Source organism: Cygnus atratus, chromosome 1 (assembly GCF_013377495.2).
Source record: "Cygnus atratus isolate AKBS03 ecotype Queensland, Australia chromosome 1, CAtr_DNAZoo_HiC_assembly, whole genome shotgun sequence".
NCBI lineage: Eukaryota > Metazoa > Chordata > Aves > Anseriformes > Anatidae > Cygnus > Cygnus atratus.
The window spans coordinates 197,674,103-197,696,596 of record NC_066362.1 but is presented as its reverse complement, the minus strand read 5'-3'; the positions used below and the strand labels follow the sequence as shown (position 1 = coordinate 197,696,596).

Sequence of the window (22,494 nt, the reverse complement as noted above, 5' to 3'; positions counted from 1 at the left end):
AAATTTTCCTGATGCAAGGGCAAAACAGCTATTCTTTCATCTTTTTCTGAGTCACGTCCACAGCACCTCTCCGGAATGTAAATGTGCCTGGTTTTAATGATGTGACAAGGTAATTAAGTGTTAATATGTGGATGCAAAGGGTATACAAGGTGCCAGATCTAGTAAATGCTGAAGCCAAACTAAGGCGTTTACCAGACTTACAACACGTTTCTGATACAGAGTGCTAATGTCTGGACATTATTCCTGTTACAGAAAAGAAATTTCCAGTAAAAGACAAATAAATAACTTTGTATTTGGCTTTTTAATATTTTTTTCTTCTAGCAAGTAAGCAGCCAGGAGCCAATCCCAGGCACATGAAGAGCAATAGAAAAACTAGGACATAGCACTACAAGTATTTATGACCATAGTGCTGTCAGGTGCCAGCTCAGAATTAGACATTTCCTCTCCCTATTCCCCATTAGCTCGATGCACTTTGGATTATGTGAGTCCACGTATACAGACTTATGTTAAACATATAACAGAGCTCTTTAGTTACAAAAAAGCAAAAAGAGAGACGGTTATAGCAAAACTGTCTGGATGAAATTTACCTTGTACCTGTTCTTTAAATATCTCTAATGCCATGCAAATTTTTGATTTAAGCAATTGAGCTGTATACAAACTCATTCAAACTCATACATGCTATCCTCTAAACAAACACATCCTATTGAAATGCAAAAACCTAACTACATTATGGCAATAAACTTTCATGTAACAGGCACCCGGTTCTGTAAACTCAGGTGCTTGAGAAGCAGCTCACAGTTTGCTGGGCTCAGGACAGCTACTGGGGGTGAAGGAGGCATTCGCTGCAGGAGACTGCAGGGTCACTGGCCCTGTGCAAAGACCGCAGTGGGATGTTGTTAACTTGTTAACCAAGTGTCACCTTGGCCTCTTCCCAGCTTCATAGCCCACCAGCTGGCCTCTTGGTCCCACCGCATTTACATGTTTGACAGCTGTGCCACCACCTGGAAAGCCTCAGCCTGTCCTGCAGTCATTGTCTTTTCTTTTGCTTTCTAATTATGCTTTTTAGAATCACGGTGCTATTACTTGGCACCATTTGGGTAACTGAGTGACACAACAAAGCAGTGGAAAATTATTTTTTAATATTGTTGTTTTGAAAGATCGGAAACTGATGTGAGATGCCAAGAGGTTGGGCAGCATGGATTTGCAGCAGAAGGACGAAGAGAAGAGCAAAGTCTTCAAGATTAACATGAAGACAGTGGGTGACATACTTCAGGATGTCTGTTTGTACAGCATCTGTATTGTTATGTCCCTTCTCACCCTTCTCATTGTTCATCAGTCCATTGACCTGGGGCAATGAACATCAGCACGTATCAGACAGCAGCTTACAGCTGAGGGTCTCTTGCTTTTACAGCTGAATTAAGATGACCGATTGCGATTGTCTGTATGCTTACCCACGTACACTGGGCTGCCAGTACTCACAGCTAAAGAAACTGAAAGCTTCTTTAGCCAGATACTCCTTCTTTCTGTGCGCCCTGTGTCTGCCTTGAAGGAAGACTCACCATGGTCCATACCTCACATAACCGCCACATAAAAACACATTCGCTTTGCAGAGATACATTACGAGTGATGCAGATAAACCTGTGGCCACCAAATTCCTCTGAGAAGCCTGTGACACCCCTAGCAAGGAGTGACCATTAACTTCAAAGGGAAGAGGTCGGATGGCTCTGGAGTGGGAAAGGGAATTTCACAGCCATCACGGCTGGAAATGAGTCTCAGCTGTAATGCTGCATTACAGAACTGCAGAGTTTAACGTCTTTCGTCAGTTAAAAACTAATAAGAGGGTAGTATGGCTCTAAGTGTCTTGTCACCTAGGTGATTCTTTGGGGATGTTGCCTAAGTGGTTTCAAAAACCCTATCAATTAGGTTTATAGGTTTATACCGTTTATAGGTTTACATCTGACTTCACCAAGATGGTAATACCAATGTCCTCTTAGAGGAAGTCAGGCTACAAAAGAAGGGATTGATTTTCTACAGAACCATGTGGGCATGTTAATTAGGAAGTTTAATAAAAAGGTAATATTTGTGCATTCATTCTTAATGTCCAAATGGAAAGACCTTCCAGGGGATCTAATTTTCAGAAATCTTTGTAAAAAAGTGCTTTGTTTTGGGCACTCTAGACCTGAATACAACCAGACCACATTCCATCATAATAAATTGGTCAGAAAATCCGAGAAATGTGAGGGGTACTGGCAAATTCTCCCTCTCTCTCTCTGATAGTGCACCATTATAAATTAGTGTTATGTCACTGAATAAACCCAATGAAGGAAGCAAGGTGCTAGCTTTAGAAATTTCAGACATGATAAAGAAATAAAAAATAAAATAAAAATAAATAAATAAAACAGAAGGGGGAGTTGACAGGGGTGACAAAAAGACCATAAAAAACCACCCTGTCCCAATGTGCCATGCCAACCAGTCTGGAAAAGAGGGGACAAAAAAGCATTCAGACTTCCAAGAAACACCAACTGGCTCTAGCCTGGACAGGTAAATGAGCAATTTATGCATTCACCGAAGGATTGGCAAGAGTCCTACTATGGCAGCAACCTCCTCCCTAGCCCTGCTCTGCATAGCAAGGCTCTCTACCTATCCCAGCCCTAACCTGCTGAAAAGGAGGAGCTTTGCCCTGTCCATTCCTTATTTATAACTTGTCAAGAGCCGGGAGGGAGGGGTGAGCTCTCCGTGGTGCATCCTGCTGCTGCCTGCCTGCTGCCAGCCTCGCAATCACAACTACAAATGCCTCCTGTGCGAGGTGGTGGCTGCCTTCGCACTCTTGGGTTCCTCTGCCTGTTCACAGTGGTGGAAACAAAAATCAGAACCTACTACCTCGGGATTGTGGAAGAGAACTGGGACTATGCACCATCTGGGAAAAATCTGATCACGGGACAGAACCTCTTGGAGGACAAGTAAGTCATCAGGGGCTTTCATAAACTGGAGATACAGTGAGGGCTCTAAACAAAATTGACTGATGTGGTTAATGTTGCTGTAAATGTCTTAAGATGTCTCTTCCCTTCCCTTCCCTTCCCTTCCCTTCCCTTCCCTTCCCTTCCCTTCCCTTCCCTTCCCTTCCCTTCCCTTCCCTTCCCTTCCCTTCCCTTCCCTTCCCTTCCCTTCCCTTCCCTTCCCTTCCCTTCCCTTCCCTTCCCTTCCCTTCCCTTCCCTTCCCTTCCCTTCCCTTCCCTTCCCTTCCCTTCCCTTCCCTTCCCTTCCTTTCCCTTCCTCTGTTCTTGCTATTGTCACAGACAGCATTTCAGCTTCTAGGCAAGAGGAGAATTTGTTTGACTTCTCTTCCATCTTACTTGATTAGGCTGTGTGATAGCCGTTGTGTATTTGAAGGTGATGCTAAGGAGGTGATATTTACCAAAGATTCGTCAAAGAATTGTAGTGGATTAGAGGATCACAGCATGGCTGAGGTTGGAAGGCATCTCTGGGTCCACCTGGTCCAGCCCCTGCTCAAGCAGGGACACTCAGAGCAGGATGCCCAGCACAAGGTCCAGGTGGCTTTTGAAGATCTCCAAAGAGGGAAACTCCACAATTTCTATGGGCAACATAAAAGAACGATTTTAGAGCAGGTTCAAAAGGGGGTTAAAAATCCCCTCTGTGTGTGTGTTTCATGGAGAGGCAGGAATTTCTAGGACACATCGTCCAAAGTGAAATTGCAACTTCACCGCAATCAGACACAGCTCTTTGCAATAAGACACAGAGGAGCATTTGACAGGCAAGCACTCGTGACTTTGCTCTTGGTGAGATGATAGAAATTGGGGGTTTGGTACGACTTTGTAAAATTCAGATGTGTATAATACCTATGAATGAGATTCAAGACGATTATCCATATACTCCTGCAACGTATTCAGCTGTGGAGACTTCAGTTTAGGACATCTGTTTAGGTAGGTGCTTAAACGTACAGCTGTGAATGATGACATTGAAGTCCTGTGCTGAAAATGGAGTGCATAGGTAAGCTCCGTGATGAATCATGCCTCGGCCAGAGGAAAACAGGCAGACAGGCACCTGTCCTTGTGCCCTCACTGCTGGCGTTGGCTCCGTATCGCTGCCGTGCCAGGACAGCTTGCCTGGACATCAGGAGGAGATGGCACAAACCCTCAGTGCCTTTCTATAGTGTGGCCTTCAAACACTAATGGGAGTATTTTTAAGATTTGACCAATATCTTTGACAACCCAGGGATAGTTTAGGGGTCCTTCCTCCAAGTCTAGGCCTGGGGTTGGGATGGGAGCTGTGAGGGAGGGAGGAGATTCTGGTGTCTGAAGGCACTCTGGGAGCTCTGTGCTGTGTCCCCGGAGTTAGAAATGGAAATGTCCTTTCTGTTGCTTTAGGCAGAAGCAGGACTTTTCTCTAGTGGTTGGTAATTTCAGAATCACTATCAGTCAGATTAAATAAATGAAGAGTTTTTGCCACAAGAAGGAGGCAAGAAAGAGTTTTATTTTTCAATAAAGTCTTATGTTTATGCTCTTAACAACTGGATGTCCCAGATATTATCCAACTCAACAAATGTTACCCTTTTAGGTGGGATTCAGGATAATATTTTGTTCCTAACCCATGAATAACATTGCTGGAAAGGCTCTGTTAAACACTGGCATTTCTCACTTCCCTACTCTTTTTGCCAGAGGATAACTTCCTCTCCTCTCTAAACTGGAAGATCTCTCACTGGAAAGAGATGAGCTTTAAGTGAAGGGCTGTTTTCTGTAAATCCTCCCTAATACTGCAGAAAGACCTGGAACCTCTTCTGTAAAACCTGCTTTTAAGGCTACCTGCACTTTGAGCTCCCTGAACACCAAGTGGCACATTTACCTTAAAGTAAGAGAGGTACTGGCTTTACATATTAACATCAAGGTACTGAGACCTTAAAGTAATGCCTTCTTGGCATGATAGGGAGGGATGATAGCTTATGTCGTCAGTCAGCATTGTAATGTAACCATTAGAGAATGTTAATTCCAGAGGGATTACCCACAGAGGGAATGTAATCTGGATTTTAAAGTAGACTATATATGTTCAAAGTTTGGGAGCTGTTTGTGATGAACTAGCTCCCTAAGTGAAGTCTTCTACTGCAGAATAATAAAACCATTCCTGTAACTAGTTTACTCCATTTCCAAGGTGTATTGAATTAAGACAGAACAAACCTGCTGTATTCTGAAATAATAGTTTCTCTGGATAGGTACATGGACTAAACTGTGAACCAATTGTAGTTATTCTGAATATTTAGCTCTTTAATGTGAATTCTAATGTAAATTTAAAGCTGTATACTAATGGTTTACCTGTCAGCTAACTAATTGGTTCCTATGGATAGTAAGAAAAATGCAATTCCACTTATGAAGTTTAAGGACCAGTTCCTAGGTAGGGGCAGGGATGCATTTTGAGCCAGTTGTGTTCAGCAAGCAGCAATACTCGGGCTCGCTGAGCCGAGCACTTCTCACCTTGTGATGCATCCTCTCAGCATTCATCTGATGGGACACAATCCCAGTTTAATTGATAGGGAAGTGCAGATAAAGAGCTTGCATATAAACTGCTTATCTTTAAAAGGGCAGGTGCATATACAAAAAGGAATGTTCCCTTTGATTCCAGCTAGCCCACAGAGATACAATCAAAAACACTTATTCTTTGCTCCTTAATAAAGATGCTGAATTAGCAATTGTGTAATGGAAAGTGTTACATTACCTGGATCAGATAGTGAGATTCAAAAGACGATTTCAATGTTGCTGTGCCAAAGCTGATAACATATTCCTCAGCCTTTGGTTCTTAGCAGCGATGAGGCTGCTTTACAGAAAGCAGACCTCGGCAGCTGAGGCATGGGGCTGAAATCAGGGAGCGGGCTCTGGCACAAGGCTGCTCGGTTCCTGCTGTGCTGGTGCTGAGTGAGCTGCCTGCCCAACCAGAAGCCGTGGAGCTGCCTCAGCACCTCCCTGGGCGTGAGGTGAAAAGTTTGCCTCTCATCAGAGCTGATTAACCCGAACGCAGCCCTGTGTTAGCGTAACTATCCTGCTCGGATGTTAATTTTGATGATGATTTGTGTTGCTGCCATGCTCAAGGGCCAGCCTGCTGCTTGCACAGGGCAAGTATCTCGCTGCGCATCAGTGCTTCTCATGTAAAGAGAGTAATGAGGCTGCTTGCCTCTGCCCTTTGTCTAGTCTACTTGAAGCCTCAAGCTGTTCCACTAATTTTCATAATTTGGATTGTTGCGAACGGGGCTAAAATGTTTCACTCTCAGTTCTTCCTTCAAACATCAAGCTGGCATTTTCTGAAACCCACAGTACTTTGGAAAATAGAGATAAATCCAAATTACAGCCACTGAATACAGGTGGGGAGGTTTTCGGCATCCCCTCCCACCTGATATAACTGGTGGAAGGGTTGACACCAGTTGACCACATCCACGTGGTAGACTGGCCATGCAAGGTGCAAGGAGCTGTCAGTGCTGCTGGACGTGCTGCAGATCCCCGTGAGATGTCGTGGGTTAGGACACGGATATTGGTGCAGCAGGAGGGTGAGCTCAGACACTGCCTGCTCACTTTAATGGCCACAAAGGCAATGGCCTTTCAAAATAAGAATGCACTTGGCTGTTGTGGCTTGACATACTTTAGTCTTTCCCTCCCTATTGTGGCTCAGCCCTCAGGATTAAAGTTTGGTTGATAATCCTTTTAAATTAATTTGGTGCTAGTTTATATGATGGGCACTTAAATCTTGCTCTGCTGGTGGTAGATGTTATTAAGTTTGCCTGATGTAACCAGTCATCCCCTCTCCTTATGCCACCAAAGTTATATTTATCTGGGCTAAATCTTGCACCCACCAACACTAACGGGTATTTTTTGTTACCGCAGCATCAAACACAGTTTGTAAAACTTGCCTACGAGGAGATCCCACCCAGATAAATGACGGTAAAACTGTCATCACAGATGCTAAACTAATGGCTGAGTAATTACGCGGCCAAATGACCCAATTGCATCAGCAGAGAACATCACTGTAGGAAGGGTCGGCATCAAAAGGGCATGAAAAGTGAAATCCTGGCTGTAATGAAGTCTGGGGGGAGTTTTGTCACTGGCTTCAGTGGAAGGAGAAGTTCACCCTAGGAGAGAAACCTGTGACACTTTGGAGCCTCGTTTAGAGGTTTTTGGGTTTTACTGACCTCGTCAGTTGCCATTGTGGGTCAGAAAAGGTCTCAAGTCCCTTTTGAGGACATTGTGCCTCTGTCATTCGAGGGCACACAACTCATCTTGTTTGATGGCGTGCGGTCAGGGCACCACCTACACACGTGAGCTGGTACTGCTGGTCCCCCTCCACCGGTCATCCCTCTAGCACAGGCATTGTTTTGGCCATAGAACGGGAGCTGTGGTCTGGCAGAGGGTTACTCTGAGCAGGTTGCATGACCCAGGGGTTAAAATGACAGGGGAACCATGGGCACTGTCGTAGCTTACTCCAGCCATGAGAAAGCTGGGGAATTTTTAGGGAAAAAACTGTTATAAACTCAGACATAGAGTATGCAAAGAGGGTAGAGAATAAGGTTTCACCAACAGATTTTAGGGAAGAAACACATAAGGGTATTTGCATAAATTATTGCCTTTGCAAAACCTATGGGACTTTAGTGGAGCAATAATAGGAAAAGAAAGTTTGTGTTTACCTACAGCTGCACCCAGGAACATGCAGCAGCTGTTGGGCACATTAACTGCAGGAGAAAATTCAAGACTCCTCATCTGGTAGTTGTCTGAAGTGTTGATTTTTCAGTGGTGATTATGATAACAAACCAACTCAGCAAGCTTCAGAACTGTATCGGTGAGGGATCTGGCTCCATGCCCTGTAGTGTTTGCTTTGCTGTGCACAGTGTGTACGTCTCTTCATGTACACTGTAATGTGGTACTCACATAAGCACCATATGAAAAATCTAACCCCTATTAGATTGTATCTCTGGTTATAAAGATCACAGGTAACATAAAAAAGGTAAAAATCCAGGCAAAGTACATTTTCTGTGTGATAGAAGGAACAGGTATAGAAATTACACTTAACTCACGGTCCTACCCTGAGACAGCAGAATATCTTCATGTCTGTTCTTGAATTCATTGAAGAAGAGTCTAGACAACACTCATTTCACTCTTTCTCTCGTTTGGAGGAGTTTTAATGTTCATCATTGTAGGGGGATGGCTTGCTGTAATCACATTAATACTGTTTTTTAGGAATTAGAGTTTATCACCTATTAATAATTCCCTGTCCCTCTCATGTACATTGCCGTCTTTTCTTGGAGTTTGAGAACTGCTGGGAATGGTTGGTAGGTAAAATGAAATCAGACAGAGAAATAACAGAAGGATTTGTATCGTTTTCCTGGTCTGAACAAGATCTTTTTATGCCTTGATTTACAAACCTGCTTACCTCCATATGTAAACTTAAGACTGCCTTGATTACAGGAGGAAAAGGAAGGACCACTGAAGAGTTTCTGAGGGAATTTAGAAAGTTTGCATGGGTACAACTCCAGGGGATGGAGGGTTCCCCTTCCCTACAAGGAGTAGGACTGGCTGATCATTATGACTTTCTGCCCATGAAGCGCAGGCTGACAACTGAGTTGGAGAGACAGTCAAGGTTCAGAAGAGCAGCTCTCACATCCGCACAAGACCTGAAGGATAGAAGAGGTTCAGGCAGTGATATCACAAAGGCATGATGAGGGTAAAGTGATGTGAAGTGAGCAGGGGAGCATGAAGAAACAGGGAGGTTTGCCTGCTTGCAGCAAAAGAGAAGTGAGAGGTAGGAGAAATTTTGTCACGTGGAGCCCAATAGAATAGGCACGTTGTGATCACTAGAAGAAAGAAACAAAGGCAGATTTAGAGAACTGGATGTGTTTAACTGTTACAACATTTGAAGAAGTTGCTGCTACAATAATGTATTGGAAAGTCAGTGAGTGGGAAAAAACAAAACAGGAGATGCAGGGGAAGGGGATGTTTAACGAGGTGGCTGGAAATGTGAAGTGCTTCCCAAAGAAGCAAACACCATCAGAAGAAGACAGGGAATGGTCTTTGAGAATGCTGTTGTCAAAAACACAAGATGAAATCCTGCAGCAGGGAAAATCTCGGAGGGACTCTGGAGATGGGAAGGAACCCAGGAGTGGGAGATGCACTGGTGCATCTGGGTGCACTGGTGCAACACCAGCATTGGAGACTTCACACTGAGAAGATGCTCTCACTGAAAGAAAGAAGAGGGACAGGGCAAAAACCTGTGTCCCACAGATGGAGCAGCAGAGGACATGGAACCGAGCCTGTGCCAGCTCCCTCTGACACATCCTCTGGCTGCACTGTGGCACTGGGTAAAGGTACCAGCCCCACAGCGTGCCCACATGAAGTGACCAATTTTTTCAGCATCTGGGGGTGCAAAGGAGAAGTCACTAATGCCTGTACATCCTTTCTATGAGATTTCTGTGGCTGATACTGTTAGTTCCAGTGTGGGCAGTCTTTATGCAAAGGACTGTAATGTACAGCACAGCAACCCATGTAAAGAGTTTCAGAGAGCTGCCATCTACTTGAAAGGCTGAGGTGGGCACCCCAGAAGTCCTCCTGGATGAAATGGGGAAGCCTGGACACCTAGAATGAGACTCACAACAACCAGCGTGCTCTGGTCTCGATTTGTGGAGGGCAACCAAAAGGGCACGCTGAAAATAGATGTCTCTGTATAGGCAGAAGTGGGATCTAGCCTTTCCCAGACAGAAGGAGGAGTGAGGCTGAAGTGTCTGCATTTCAAGAAATTCCAAGGGCATCATCGGTGCCTTTTGGGCAGGAAGCTCTTCTGCCCTTTGGAAAGTGTGGGTCTGGTAGGAAAGGGAGCTATGGATGAGCCTGAGTCCAGAACACAATGCTGAGAGCATCAGTGGGGTGTGGGAATTTGTCTCCAAGAATTGATTGGTTATTTTCTCTTAGACTGTGGTTAACTAAAACCCATAGCTAAACAGACCCAAGAGGGTAAGTTTCTGCTTCTGTGCTGTGATCCCTTGCTGACTGCATGACTTTTGCATCTCCTGATGCTCAGCGTAGAAGAGCATCACCTGCTTTGTGACTAGCTGTAGGATACCTGTTACAGACAGTGGGCTCTGCAGCTCTGAATGGATGGGTTACTTGAATGGACCTCATTTCAGAAAGCTGCCACTAAAAATACTTTTTTTTCCCTGCCTTCTAGATGTCTTTGAATAGGAGATGGGCACAGATCTGGTCAACAGAAATGCTAGCTAAGATGACCTGTAGCACAGCTTTAGGCACCAAGGAAGTCTTCAGTGACTAAACCTTCAGGGCGATTTCCTGAACCTCAATACTGTAATGGGTTTTGGGTTCCCCGTTCTGTGCATTTACAGGAGCTAGACTCATGTCAAGCATCTGAACATGCCAGGCCAAGAAGTGACTGTTTTTTTTTTTCTTGGAGTACAGTTCTGCAGAGCAGGCAGTGTGTCCCAGAGATCTGAAGTTATGGGAGAGCATGCAATGTTGTCTGGCCAGATAGCCAGGGCTATAAAAGCTATGTCATCGGGGAAGCATGGTGCCATTGCAGTGCCTCATGTAAAGTATTTGGCTGCTTATAAAAATGGTAAAAAAAACCTGCTGAAAATAAGTACTTAATAAAAAAAAAGGATCTATTTGACTTTTTTTCCCAGAGAAAATTTCTTTTAAACCATTCTAAACACCAATTTATAATTCGAATTAGGGCACAGCCACAGGAATACATTGCCATGAGGTAAAGCAGCTTGGGCGTTCACACTGCACTGCTACTACCACCACCCACTGGTCTCTGGTAGCAGCTCTTCCCCCAGGCAGTGGAAGGTATCTTCTCCTGGGCGAGCACAGGGTGACTTGCCAGGTCTCGCTGTGCACACAGAGTTACCACAGAGCTGCTAATTTGCTGAAGATCCAGACTTATTGGCAGCTCACTCCTTAACAAGATATTTTTGGGTGTATTTTTCTAACATAATTTATTCAGTGGTGAACCAGGCTGAGAAGCTTCCATCCTTTCCTCTCTGTTCTAGGCAGCTGTTTCTGCCACAGTGGTATCACTGGCAATGCTTTCATTTGTATCAAAATAGCTCTTGAGGAGTCTGTATTATAAACCACATTTTTCAAATTAAAAACCATTCTTTTGGGAGGTTTTCAGATTTCTATCACTTCAGCGATCTGGTTTAGGCAGTGGCCACAGGGGTGCAATGGCCACAGTTGGGGGATGTTGTGAGTTAAGGTAGCAGGCAGTTTTGGGCCCCTTGCTACAAGAAGGACATGGAGGTGCTCGAGCGAGTCCAGAGAAGGGCAACGAAGCTGGTGAGGGATCTGGAGAACAAGTCTTATGAGGAGCAGCTGAGGGAGCTGGGATTGTTCAGCCTGGAGAAGAGGAGGCTCAGGGGCGACCTTATCGCTCTCTATAGGTACCTTAAAGGAGGCTGTAGCGAGGTGGGGGTTGGTCTGTTCTCCCACGTGCCTGGTGACAGGACGAGGGGGAATGGGCTAAAGTTGCGCCAGGGGAGGTTTAGGTTGGATATTAGGAAGAACTTCTTTACGGAAAAGGTTGTTAGGCATTGGAATGGGCTGCCCAGGGAAGTGGTTGAGTCACCATCCCTGGAGGTCTTTACAAGATGTTTAGATGTAGAACTTAGTGATATGGTTTAGTGGAGGGCTTGTTAATGTTAGGTCAGAGGTTGGACTCAGTGATCTTGGAGGTCTCTTCCAACCTAGATGATTCTGTGATTCTGTAGAGATGGCTTGATAAAGGGGAGCATTGGATCTTATAGTGAAGAAATTATAGCAAATTATACCTTTCAACTCATGTGACATCCAACACTGATGCTGTTGGTAGTGTACAGAAATGGCAAAACAGAAAGTGTTCAAGAAGGTGAACTGATCAGTCACAAAAATTCACTATAAATATGGAATTGCCATGTTTGTGCCAGTGATACTTCAGGAAAATTTAGCTCAACTTTTTAATGAGTTTGTTTTAGGAAGTGTTAAAGTTCAAACAATCTTCAAGGGATGCAAAACCTCATGGAGCAGTCAACTATGTTGAAGCTGGTCATACAGTCCACTCCTGGTTCTGTGGCAAGTGCGGTTATTTGGACACTGTGTGGGATACTTAGGGATGAAGGGTGTGTATCGTACTTGTCAGATGTATTCTAGAGAGAAGTAAAAAAGATTTAGTATCATGACAGATGGGCTAAACATCGGTTTCCAGTATGAAATTATAGTTAAAAGGGCAAAACTAATTTCTAGTTGTATAAGAAGTATTGACAGGGAGCACCTTTAACTGCAATATTACTTGCATATTATGTGAAGTTCTTGTGTTCAGACTTCAAAAGAGATAGAGCAATATTGGAAGGCTTTCAGAAAAGAACGCCAGGGAAGGTTGTGGCATAAAGAATGTCAGTGCATTTGGTTTGTCCAGAAGAAATGTAGGAGGCAGTTTAATCAATTAATTAAAACTTGTGCAAGTGTCTGCCTAGAAAATAAATTCCTGATGGTATGTGGCCTCTTTGATCTGAGACAGGTCATGATGGGAACCAGTTGTTGGAATATGGAACTAGATGATTTTAGACTGCAAATACAGTTTGGAATTTGAAGGGAGCAGGAATTTAATAGCCACAACGTGTCAGCCACTGACCATGTGGTGGGCTCTCCGTCACTTGAAATTGCTATAAAACGTGGGTTCTGTAAAGTAGAAATTATGCCTTTCATGCAAAAACATCTTATGCTACTCTTATGGGTTGCCAAACTAGTTGATTATAATTGCTCTTATTGGCTTTAGAAAAAACTTTGAATTAATTTGTTTTTCTTCTCCTGCACAGTCATGCATTTAGATGTGAGGTTTTGCCCTTGCAAAAGAGTGAGAAGGTGCTAAAACTGTACAGAAAGTCCTGGGTGGCTGGTCCTCAAGTGAAGACTTGTTCGTAGTACCTGTGTAGTACCTGCAAGCAGGATAACTGTTACTGCACAGGAAGGGGCATGGACCCTGATAACGTTGTCCAGGTTGACTCCTCACTCTTAGATCCACTAGCTATGTGATTTGTCCCTGGGAACTATTATCTGCACTGTAAGCACCTGTTATTTGATCTACTCTTCAAGGAATTTTTAGTCTCTAAATTATTTTCCCTTCTCAACACCAGGTTTGCAAGCGTGTATGCAACAAGAGGAGCCAACCGGATAGGACGTGTGTACAAAAAGGCTATTTTTAGGCAATTCACTGATGACACATACTCCCAGGAAATCCCCAAAGAAGCCTGGCTGGGATTCCTTGGGCCAGTCCTGAAGGCAGAAGAAGAGGATGTCTTTATTGTCCATTTGAAAAACTTTGCTTCCCGTCCATACTCAGTGCATCCACATGGGGTCTTCTATGACAAGGACTCTGAAGGTAAAAACTGATTTGCCCTCTCTTTTCTTCTCCATTTCCCCTGGAGTAGCAAATGTCAGGGCTAGAAGCTTGTCCAAGTATTTATTGTTCTGGCCATTGACATCAGAGGACTTTAGATCACCCTCTCATAAACCCATCAGTAATTGCAACTGATGAATAAAACCAGGAACATCCTCATTTCTTAAAACTTTTGCCACAAACCTTTGACGCCTGGGATAAATCCAACACTGAAACAGGTTAGGTGGGTCTTTTTTTCCCTGAATTATTTTCCTGAATTATTAGTCACAGAAGTATTTTCCTTCCTTCTTTCTATGTCTAGCCTGTTGAATAGATAGAGTTCTTGTAAGTGAATGTTTTTTCTCTTTATAGGTGTATAATATACATGATATAATTTTCAGAATCAAATTCAGAATTCAAACCTATGCATGTGTATTTTGGTTAGAGGTGTATGGATTTGCCTACATTTATCACTCTCATCAGTTTTCTGTGAGAAGATGTATAATTTAAGCTGACAAAATGTGTATGTGTTTGATGAGAGTAAAGAAACATGGAAAAATTAAAGCCTGTTTTTTTAAAAGCTTAATCTACTGATAAGTAATTGATCTTAACTGTCAACAGTTTTTGAATATTTTTACCAGAACTTCTGAAAATTTTCACAATTTCTCAGTGATTCTTTGTTTGTGAGTGTTGTTATTATTTTTGAAAGCTCTGATAAAATAGAAGAAAATACATATTTATTCAAGGAAAATGGTTAAGGGGGAGCTAAAAGCTTCCTTTTTTTTTTTTTTTTTTTTTTTTTTTTTTTTTTATGTATTAGGAGCGCTTTACCCAGATGGAACCGGCGGTAAAAGCAAAGAGGACGATTTTGTTGTTCCCGGTGGAAATTACACGTACACATGGCCAGTAAGGAAAGATTATTCCCCAACTTTGGCAGACTCAAACTGCTTGACTTGGATTTACCATTCTCACATTGACACACCAAGAGATATTGCATCTGGTTTAATTGGGCCACTGCTGGTTTGTAAAAAAGGTACTGAGCTAGGAAAACTGACAAAGCAAGCCCCTCTGCCAAGCTTGGCATCTTAACAGTCATTTTTGCTTACAGGTATAAACATGATGGTCTAGAGTCTATCCCTACATAGCCCATAAAAAGGGGCAAGGAATAGCTGGGCCATTCCAGGAGCACCCCAGGGTAGGTATTGTAGCTCTGGGACAACCCCCTTCCTGCTCCCCTTTGGCTTCACAAGAGATTTGCCTCGGCTGGTGGAGGGACTGCAGCGTGCTCTGTGGCCAGCTGGGCATGGCCGAGGGTAAAAATAAACGTTCCAAAACCGGGATCATTTCAGGACAAGCGAAGGACTCATTGCCCAGGAAGTGAAATTAGGGCTGGGCTGGTGACTTCGGCATTGGTATTTACATACTTGAAACCCCAGTGTTCCTTGTCATTTTTTTTTTCCTTATGGATTTTTGCATGTAAGTTTTATATCACAGCCATATGGAAATGTGCACTGAACAGCTGAGGTGACAGCCTGTCCCGTGTACTTATAGCCTGAAAATTTTGTGCTGGAGCACTCAGGAACCATGTAGCAACTCTCTCCCCTCTGGCAGCTGAGCCATCATCCCCTCTCCACCTGGGACACGTGTAAATCTGCCACCTCTTTCCCATATCTGCTGCAGTACAAAACCAGCCCTAATTTTATATACAGAAGCAGTTTTTATATATTCAGAAAAAAAAAAAAAAAAGACTTCGGTGTGGAGAGGACAGGCATGGTGTCCAGCTTTAATCATAATTAAGATGTCTCAGACTTTTTTCTCTTGGGGAACTTCCTGAATATGTGAAACCAAGCCAATAGCTTTAGGATAATGCATGAAGCTAGGAGATAGCATGTTCAAAATAATCCCAGCCTGGAAGGCCAGCTTATCTGCGTGTTGGGTCTTGACTTTGGCAACGTGGATATCTGCACAATGCCACTGCTTTAGGCCTCCTCCCTCTGATGGTGGCGGGTGGCTCCTTACAGGGCTGACAGCAAGGCTCTGGGGCTCCATCCCAGAGGACATTGGGGAGGGGATGAAATATAAATCCCTCAATGGTTAATAATAGACTATCCAGTGTCACCACTCCTATAGTCTCAGGTTGTCCCCCAGATGGTCCCTCACATACCAATACTCAAATTAGATTGAATAGATTGTACTCATCCTGTCTTAAGGCTTTTAAAATTTAAATAACTTGTACTAGTTAGTTGTCTAGGCTTCCTCACTAGTCCATGAGGAGTGAGCTGCATTTAGCCAGCTGTTCCGAGGGTATGCTCCACAAGCTGCTTCCGTGCAACACAAATGTGGGCTACCACTTGCCTCTCCTTAATTTCTGGCCAAAACAAAAGTCACTGGTTTCCAGCTGGATCAGACTTCTGTTCTGGCTCACTGCATAGCTATACAAGTGTTAATACTGACTGATGGGCAGGGTTGGGAACAGTGGGAAAAAAATGGAAAAAACGGGACCACAGCTTTTGGCAGCTGCTTGTGCTTATGTCATATCAGCAGATCATTAAATATCAGCTTGACTTAGATGAGATGAGCTGCCTACTGGAGGCACCCATCTGCTGAAAGGTTGGGGAGGGGGGGTTAAGGTGTCTTGGAGGAGCAAAACTAGGTGAGAGTCAACATGCCCTATAGATCATGGGCAGACCACTATATATCCTTGAATGCTCCAAAGTTATTGTCATTTTTTACATCCAATCCCCTCCAAGGCTCTTTTTAGCACTTTCCTTTTCGTTTGCGATTTAGGAACTGCAGATGAGACCTCAATAGAAAGGACTGGTGCTGCTAACGCTTTTGCCCTGATGTTTAGCATTGTAGATGAAAATTTCAGCTGGTACCTCGATGAGAATATAAAGACCTTCTGCTTAGAACCAGCAACAGTTGACAAAGAGGATGAAGGTTTCCAGACCAGCAACCGAATGCATGGTGAGCAGGACTCTTGAGCAAATGGTGACCTACAGCAGTGATCAGGCTCTTTTCTTTTCACTGGGACTTTCCGTCTCTTGTGATGTGTCTCCTTTATCTGTGACAGCATGGAATGGTTCAGGATGCTGAAGTACTGTGCTGATAAAAGCCTCTCCCTAAACACAGTACAACACACTGGTTTGCAGCAAGGAGATTCAGCTTTCACATCCAGCTCTGTCACTTGTTCAGCATTTTATCTTAGGCAACAGACATAAGCCTTTTGGTGACTGCTTGACCAGCTGTGAAGAGAGAAAAGGAGGCTGCAGAGCACTTTGAGATGTGTATATTTGAAGAGTCCAGCATTCCAGGCTCTCGAAAGGCCTCAGGACTGGTGGGCTGGCTGGTACTGCTACTCCTGCCCTTCAGAGATCAGTGGGGCAGTAGTACTTTGTGCTATTTAGAGACCTGGTGTAAGAAGTTAAATCCAGATATTTCTCATTATTTCCGTTGTTCCTTAGAGCCTAGGAGATAAATTATATTGCAAAATATGAATCCTGTTCTCCTAAAGTTCTCCTAACATTGCCAGACATGGAAGCTGAGGAAGAGAGAGCTGACTAAGATTGATTTGTCTGATATCATAATTTTCAAATCTTAATTGCTTGAGCCAGGTATATAATAGCTACTTATGACTTAGAATTAGAGAGAATAGATTCCAGACATCCTAAGTACCTGCAGAACAAATTAACTTTGTTATCAGGACTTTTTGTGGTGACTGGGGCTTTGTAATAACTTGTTATGACTCAGGAAGTTTCTCATAGACCCAGACAGAGCATTTGGGCCATTTGATCATCCTGAGCTGTTAGCTGGCTGTTCAAAAATGTTATTCTCCATCAGGGAACCCATGAGCACCTAATTCAGCTAGGGACTCAGTGTGGACATTCATAGATTCTTTTCCAGGAAAGGATCATGCTTGGAAAGGAGGTCAGAAGAACCTGGCACTTGTCTTTTCCCTCTCATAAAATCTCCTACTTTTTGTTTTTAGCTCTTAATGGTTATATTTACGGAAATCTCCCTGGCTTGGAGATGTGTGCTGATGCTCCCATGTCCTGGCACTTGATTGGCATGGGAAGCGAGATCGATATCCACGCTGCATATTTCTACGGCCACACATTCACCAACAGAGACCAGAGGGCAGATGTCGTCGGTCTGTTCCCAGCAACATTCATCACAGCAGAGATGACTCCTGGGAACCCCGGGAGGTGGTTGATAACTTGCCAGGTTAATGAACATTTACGAGGTATGGTGCTATAGATCTTCCTGATCCTATCAAATACAGAAGTTCCAGCCTCAAATATGCTAGGAAAAGAAAACTGAGAGATGTTTCCGTCTCTGAGTTTCCAAAACTGAACGCTTGAGAACTATTTCATCAGAAAAACATCATGAGTTTAGTCTCTAGTGAAAATTATGTATGTTGGGCCAAATATTCAGCTAGAATGAATAACTTAACTGTGTAAATACGGGCAACTAATGTGAGAAAAGCATGATAGACCCAGTTTTGACACAGCACTTTCTATATAAATTACAGATTTTGATGGTCAATGAGAAGATCCATCATCACTTTCTGTTGTAGATAAATATGTACACTTTAAGAAATGTCATGCCAGATGAACACGTCATAACTTTTTTTTTACAGAAATCAGACAAAAATTAGCAATGTGTTCAGAAGCTTGGTAAGACACCTTTACATGAAAGAATTTGATGATGACGATATGTGAGAACCTGAAAGCCACATATCATAAACTAGGTTTGTGACAGCAGGAACTGTATAATTATAATATCAGAGTCAGTCACAAGTTGTGAAAATTTTTACTTTTAAGAACTTCCATGTTCACTTCAGTAGGATTATTATTAGGCAGAGAAACTTGATTCTGGCTAGCAACTCCTTCAGTGATAATAAACCAGTCTCTCTATTTCAATGGAAGTCGGGGAGGTGATGCCATGTTGCACATTTCAGGAGGCACTCTGATCCCCAAAATCATTCTGTCATCCTTACCCAGATTAAGGAATGGAGCAAATAAGCCCACTAAAAATCATCGTAGATTTCAGTGGATTTCACCCATGGGATGATGTACCACTTGAGAGAGAAGGGTGCTAGTGTCTAGCCCAGTGTAGACAGAAGTCTCTAAAAATAGAAGCTTACCCAAATGATCCTAGCCACTTTTTCCAATCCACATAGCTCCTGCCTAGAGGGTTCTGAATGTTCATTTATACCCACAAGTTTGCTGACTGCAGCTGGCCAAGGACTGTCTCCAGACTCTTTCTCCTCCCAGGTGGCATGGAGGCACTTTATGATGTACAGATCTGCCAAGAAAAACTGTCTCAGCCTTCACCAGTCAGTCACAAGAGAAGATATTATATTGCTGCTGAAGAAGTGCTCTGGAATTATGGACCTGACGGTTATGATAAATTCACTGGGCAGGGCTTAAATGCCACTGGCAGGTAAGCTTTCTCATCCTCTCCTGTTGTGCTTAATTTCAAGAATCTGGGTGAGACTTCCACAGTGATTCACCAGGGCTAGGTCCTGCACTGTTATTAATTTTAATTGAATGGGGCAGAGAGGATTTAAACAACCTTGTTGAGAAATTAGATTTGTAACTGCGATGCCTAGGAGTTGCCTTCTGGAAGCACTTATCTCTCTCCATCGTTAAGTCCATGGAGAAAGTGAGCCCTGATGAGGCATGCAAAGTTCAACAGAATGGAAACCCTTGTGTCAAGATTCCTTTGGCAGTTTTCACACTTGAAATTGGTGTATCTCAGAGGTGCTATAATGGGAGATTCCCCCCCCTTGTTATAACTGATGAAGATGAATTATGTTAGAGTATCTCCCAGGAAAAGTAAAGAAGATTAAAGATGAATTGTGCACAGGTAATAGCACTGGTCTTGCCCTAAGGTAGTCAGAGGTAAGTTGACAGAGCACTTGTCCTAAGTAAGTTGAAATTAAACACATGGAAGTCTAATGCACAATGAATACCCATTTGTTAACTAATTTGTAACTGTAATTCGGCTCAGTAATATTTAATCTAGCCTGCTGGAAAAGTGTATGCAAACTAGTAACTTGGAAAGTCATTTCTCCCATGGCTGGGGTAATAACTTTATCCTAAAGAAAGGTTTCTGCCTGAACCGCTAGTAGTTTAACCAGTCTGATTTGTTAAATCCACAGTGAATCTGCAATATATTTCACACAAGGGACTGACAGAATAGGAGGGCAATACTGGAAGGTTCGCTATGTGGAGTATACTGATGCAACATTCAGTAAAAGGAAGATTCAGCCAAAGAACATGAAGCACCTGGGAATACTTGGTATGGTGAATATTTTCCCATCCTGTCATTCTGTTGGGATTGAAAGCAAAAGTCCCCTTGGATCCAGAGGGAAACTTAGGGCATTCAGCTACCAGTCAGTGCTGTCTTGTTTAGATAAAAATACATTTGTTGGTGGTTCTAACACCTTCCCTAACTCCCTTTCTTTAAGGTCCTGTAATAAAAGCTGAAGTGGGAGATACAGTGCTAGTTACTTTTGCCAACAAAGCCAAAAGGAGCTACAGTATTATGGCCCATGGAGTAAGCTTCAGCAAACTGTCGGAAGGTGCTCCCTACTTAGATGGTAAGTTTTGACTGAACTGCTGTATTGTCACATCCAGAATACGTGAGTCTGCAGATCTTCCCCTGTTGCTCGGTAGCTTTGCCCTTTTTGTGGGTATTAAGGAATGGAAGGGGTGATTTGGTTTAGTTTGTGTCTACCCTATATGTCACAACCTGAGGGATCCCTCCAGTCTGCCTCAGTACAGGTTCTTCCCCTTGGACATGTGCCAGACAGGGTCACTGAAACCAGCTGAGGTCCGTCTGTTAACTTTGAGTACAAGTCAAAAGCCCGATCCAATTTACTTTAGTTCTAATCTAATATCACTCATCCCCAGTCAGTGGACCTACTCTGAACATGCTCCAAAACAATGTTGCTTAGGATCTGGCATGATGACCTTGCTGAGTTTTTGGATAGAGCTACCCATGTGGTCTGGGCTGCTTCACACCTCTAACAGAAGTTACACCTCTGATCCTCTAACAGAGGTTGGGTATTCGCCTTCCTTCATGGCCAGCATAGTCAGCGTCCAGGCATCTTTTATCTGATTGACCCAGAATGTGAAGCAGCAACAATTCTTATTAATCCTCATAACTATGTAAATGCTAGAACAGAGCATTTACCAAAGGCTTCCTCTCATTTTCTGCAAAGATGGGATCTTTATCATCTAAGTTTAACCATTAAATGTAAGGTGTCATGTCTAATTGGTAGGCAACTTCTTCAGTCAAAGGCAAAAATCTATATCTTCAGAGTGTAGGAAGTCTCATTTACTTCAAACATCTATTTTAGGAGACAGTAGGTCACCCCTGGAGATGCCTCTGTTTCCCTTGACTACCAAAGGAACCTAGATTAGGGTTAGAGCACGTGTCCAAGCTTTAGAGTGCTTATGTTAGATGAGCTGCAGCACCAAAGAGAAAGTTATCCTTCTTGTTGTCGGAATTGTTTTGTTTCCATCGCAACACATCAGAAAGGAACTCCCAGGACATAATCCCTCTTTTGAGAACTGTGCGAAGAGAATTAGGTCAGCATGTAAAACTCATAAAACCGTACAATAACATTGACACAAAAGGCTTGAATCAAATTCTGTTGTCTCTAGTTGCTGACCTTGCAATGCAACAAATTTGTTAGCAGGCCAAGCTGTATCCTGAAACTTCAAGGTTCACTTCGGCCTTGAATTCACCTGTACACATCCTAATGTCAGGTATAATTTTTTGATGGAAAAGCAGATCCTTCTCTCTGCTCACAGTCAGTCCTGTTGTGCTTTTGTTTAAACCTCCCTGGTAATAGCATCCATTGGCATTGCACCCTTCAATGTGGAGCAAAATCAACCCAAATCCTACAATTCGCAGCAGCATGAGCTGCAAACCTCTGGGTCCTTGGAGAGGAAACTGACTCCAGATTTATCTCTTCCTAACAATCTTTTTGCCCTTCTCTCCCCGTAAGCTTACTGTCTTGGATTTCCATCATACCCATCTACAAGAGTATGTAGGTATGGCCCCTACAGGGGCTGTAAGTTTATACTGAGGGACAATGATTTTTCAAAGCCTGTGTTTTGTCTGAGTGTAGATTATTCATATGAAAATACTGTACATAAACATACATAAGGCTTATTAACCTTTTTTTTTCCAGTTGTGCTCTCAGTATTATTCTTCCATATTGAATTTAACATTTGTCCAATCTCATATTTTTTTTCTCCATATCTATGTTCTTCTCCTTATTGAGCACCACTGCAGGATTAATTTAATAGCATCAGATACCATTGCAGAAGTACCCTGCTTTGTTTTGCAGTTTGTGGCAGATTGTGTGTGTTTAAATATTGATATTTTCATTCATGTCTAAGTTCGTAAGAGGATTCTCCATGAGGCACTCCAGGCTTTTGGCAGCACACAGAGAATCAAATCAGTGCAGACTGCTGCTGACAGACACATCTGACTGTGCTGAGAAAACCCAGTCAATGGGTGCCTCAGCTTTAAATAAAATTTCTAGTTTGATCTTCCTCACAGCAAAGAGCAAAAGGGTTATTTAGTAATTTTTTCTTCTAAGGGTGCAGGGCTGACCCCTTTTCCCAATTTTCCTTTCCAGTCCCTTTTATGAGTCCTCTCTCTGTGGATACCGACACCCTTTTACAGTGGCTAAATTACATGAGTGATGCTACAGCCACCCCATGCAGGGCAGCAGACAATCACCCCAAACTAGCTTCTAAAGAAAGTGGTAGCAGCCACCCTTTGGAGACTCTGACAGAGGTTCCTGTGCTTTGCTGCAAAATCAAAAAGAAGCAATTACCAGGATCAGATTTGTGCTGAATTTCTAAACAATCGCAACTGCAGCTCCACTCGCTGAGGTAATTGCTTCGTGGTGCTTAATGAAAAGTCAGAGTCTGCGTTTGCACCTCAGATGAATCTCACGATAGGCCAGGAAAGCTACAGACATTAGAGAAAGCTATTTAAGAGCAAGGATGAGCTCTGCACGTCTGGTCTGACAGAATCCAGATCCTCCAGATAGCATCG

General features: G+C 43.2%; 1 protein-coding gene across 1 annotated transcript in view; it reads left to right on the top strand.

Moving 5' to 3' along the window:
* Positions 1-2,790: 2,790 nt before the first annotated feature.
* HEPHL1 (hephaestin like 1) overlaps positions 2,791-22,494 on the top strand; it is a 32,870-nt gene continuing 13,166 nt past the window's right edge. Inside the window, exons 1-8 of the mRNA XM_035542524.1 lie at positions 2,791-2,960; positions 13,166-13,410; positions 14,228-14,440; positions 16,195-16,374; positions 17,396-17,650; positions 18,684-18,852; positions 19,574-19,713; positions 19,883-20,014. Of these exons, the coding sequence (XP_035398417.1) occupies positions 2,791-2,960; positions 13,166-13,410; positions 14,228-14,440; positions 16,195-16,374; positions 17,396-17,650; positions 18,684-18,852; positions 19,574-19,713; positions 19,883-20,014 (1,504 nt within the window). The remainder of the gene's footprint in view (positions 2,961-13,165; positions 13,411-14,227; positions 14,441-16,194; positions 16,375-17,395; positions 17,651-18,683; positions 18,853-19,573; positions 19,714-19,882; positions 20,015-22,494) is intronic.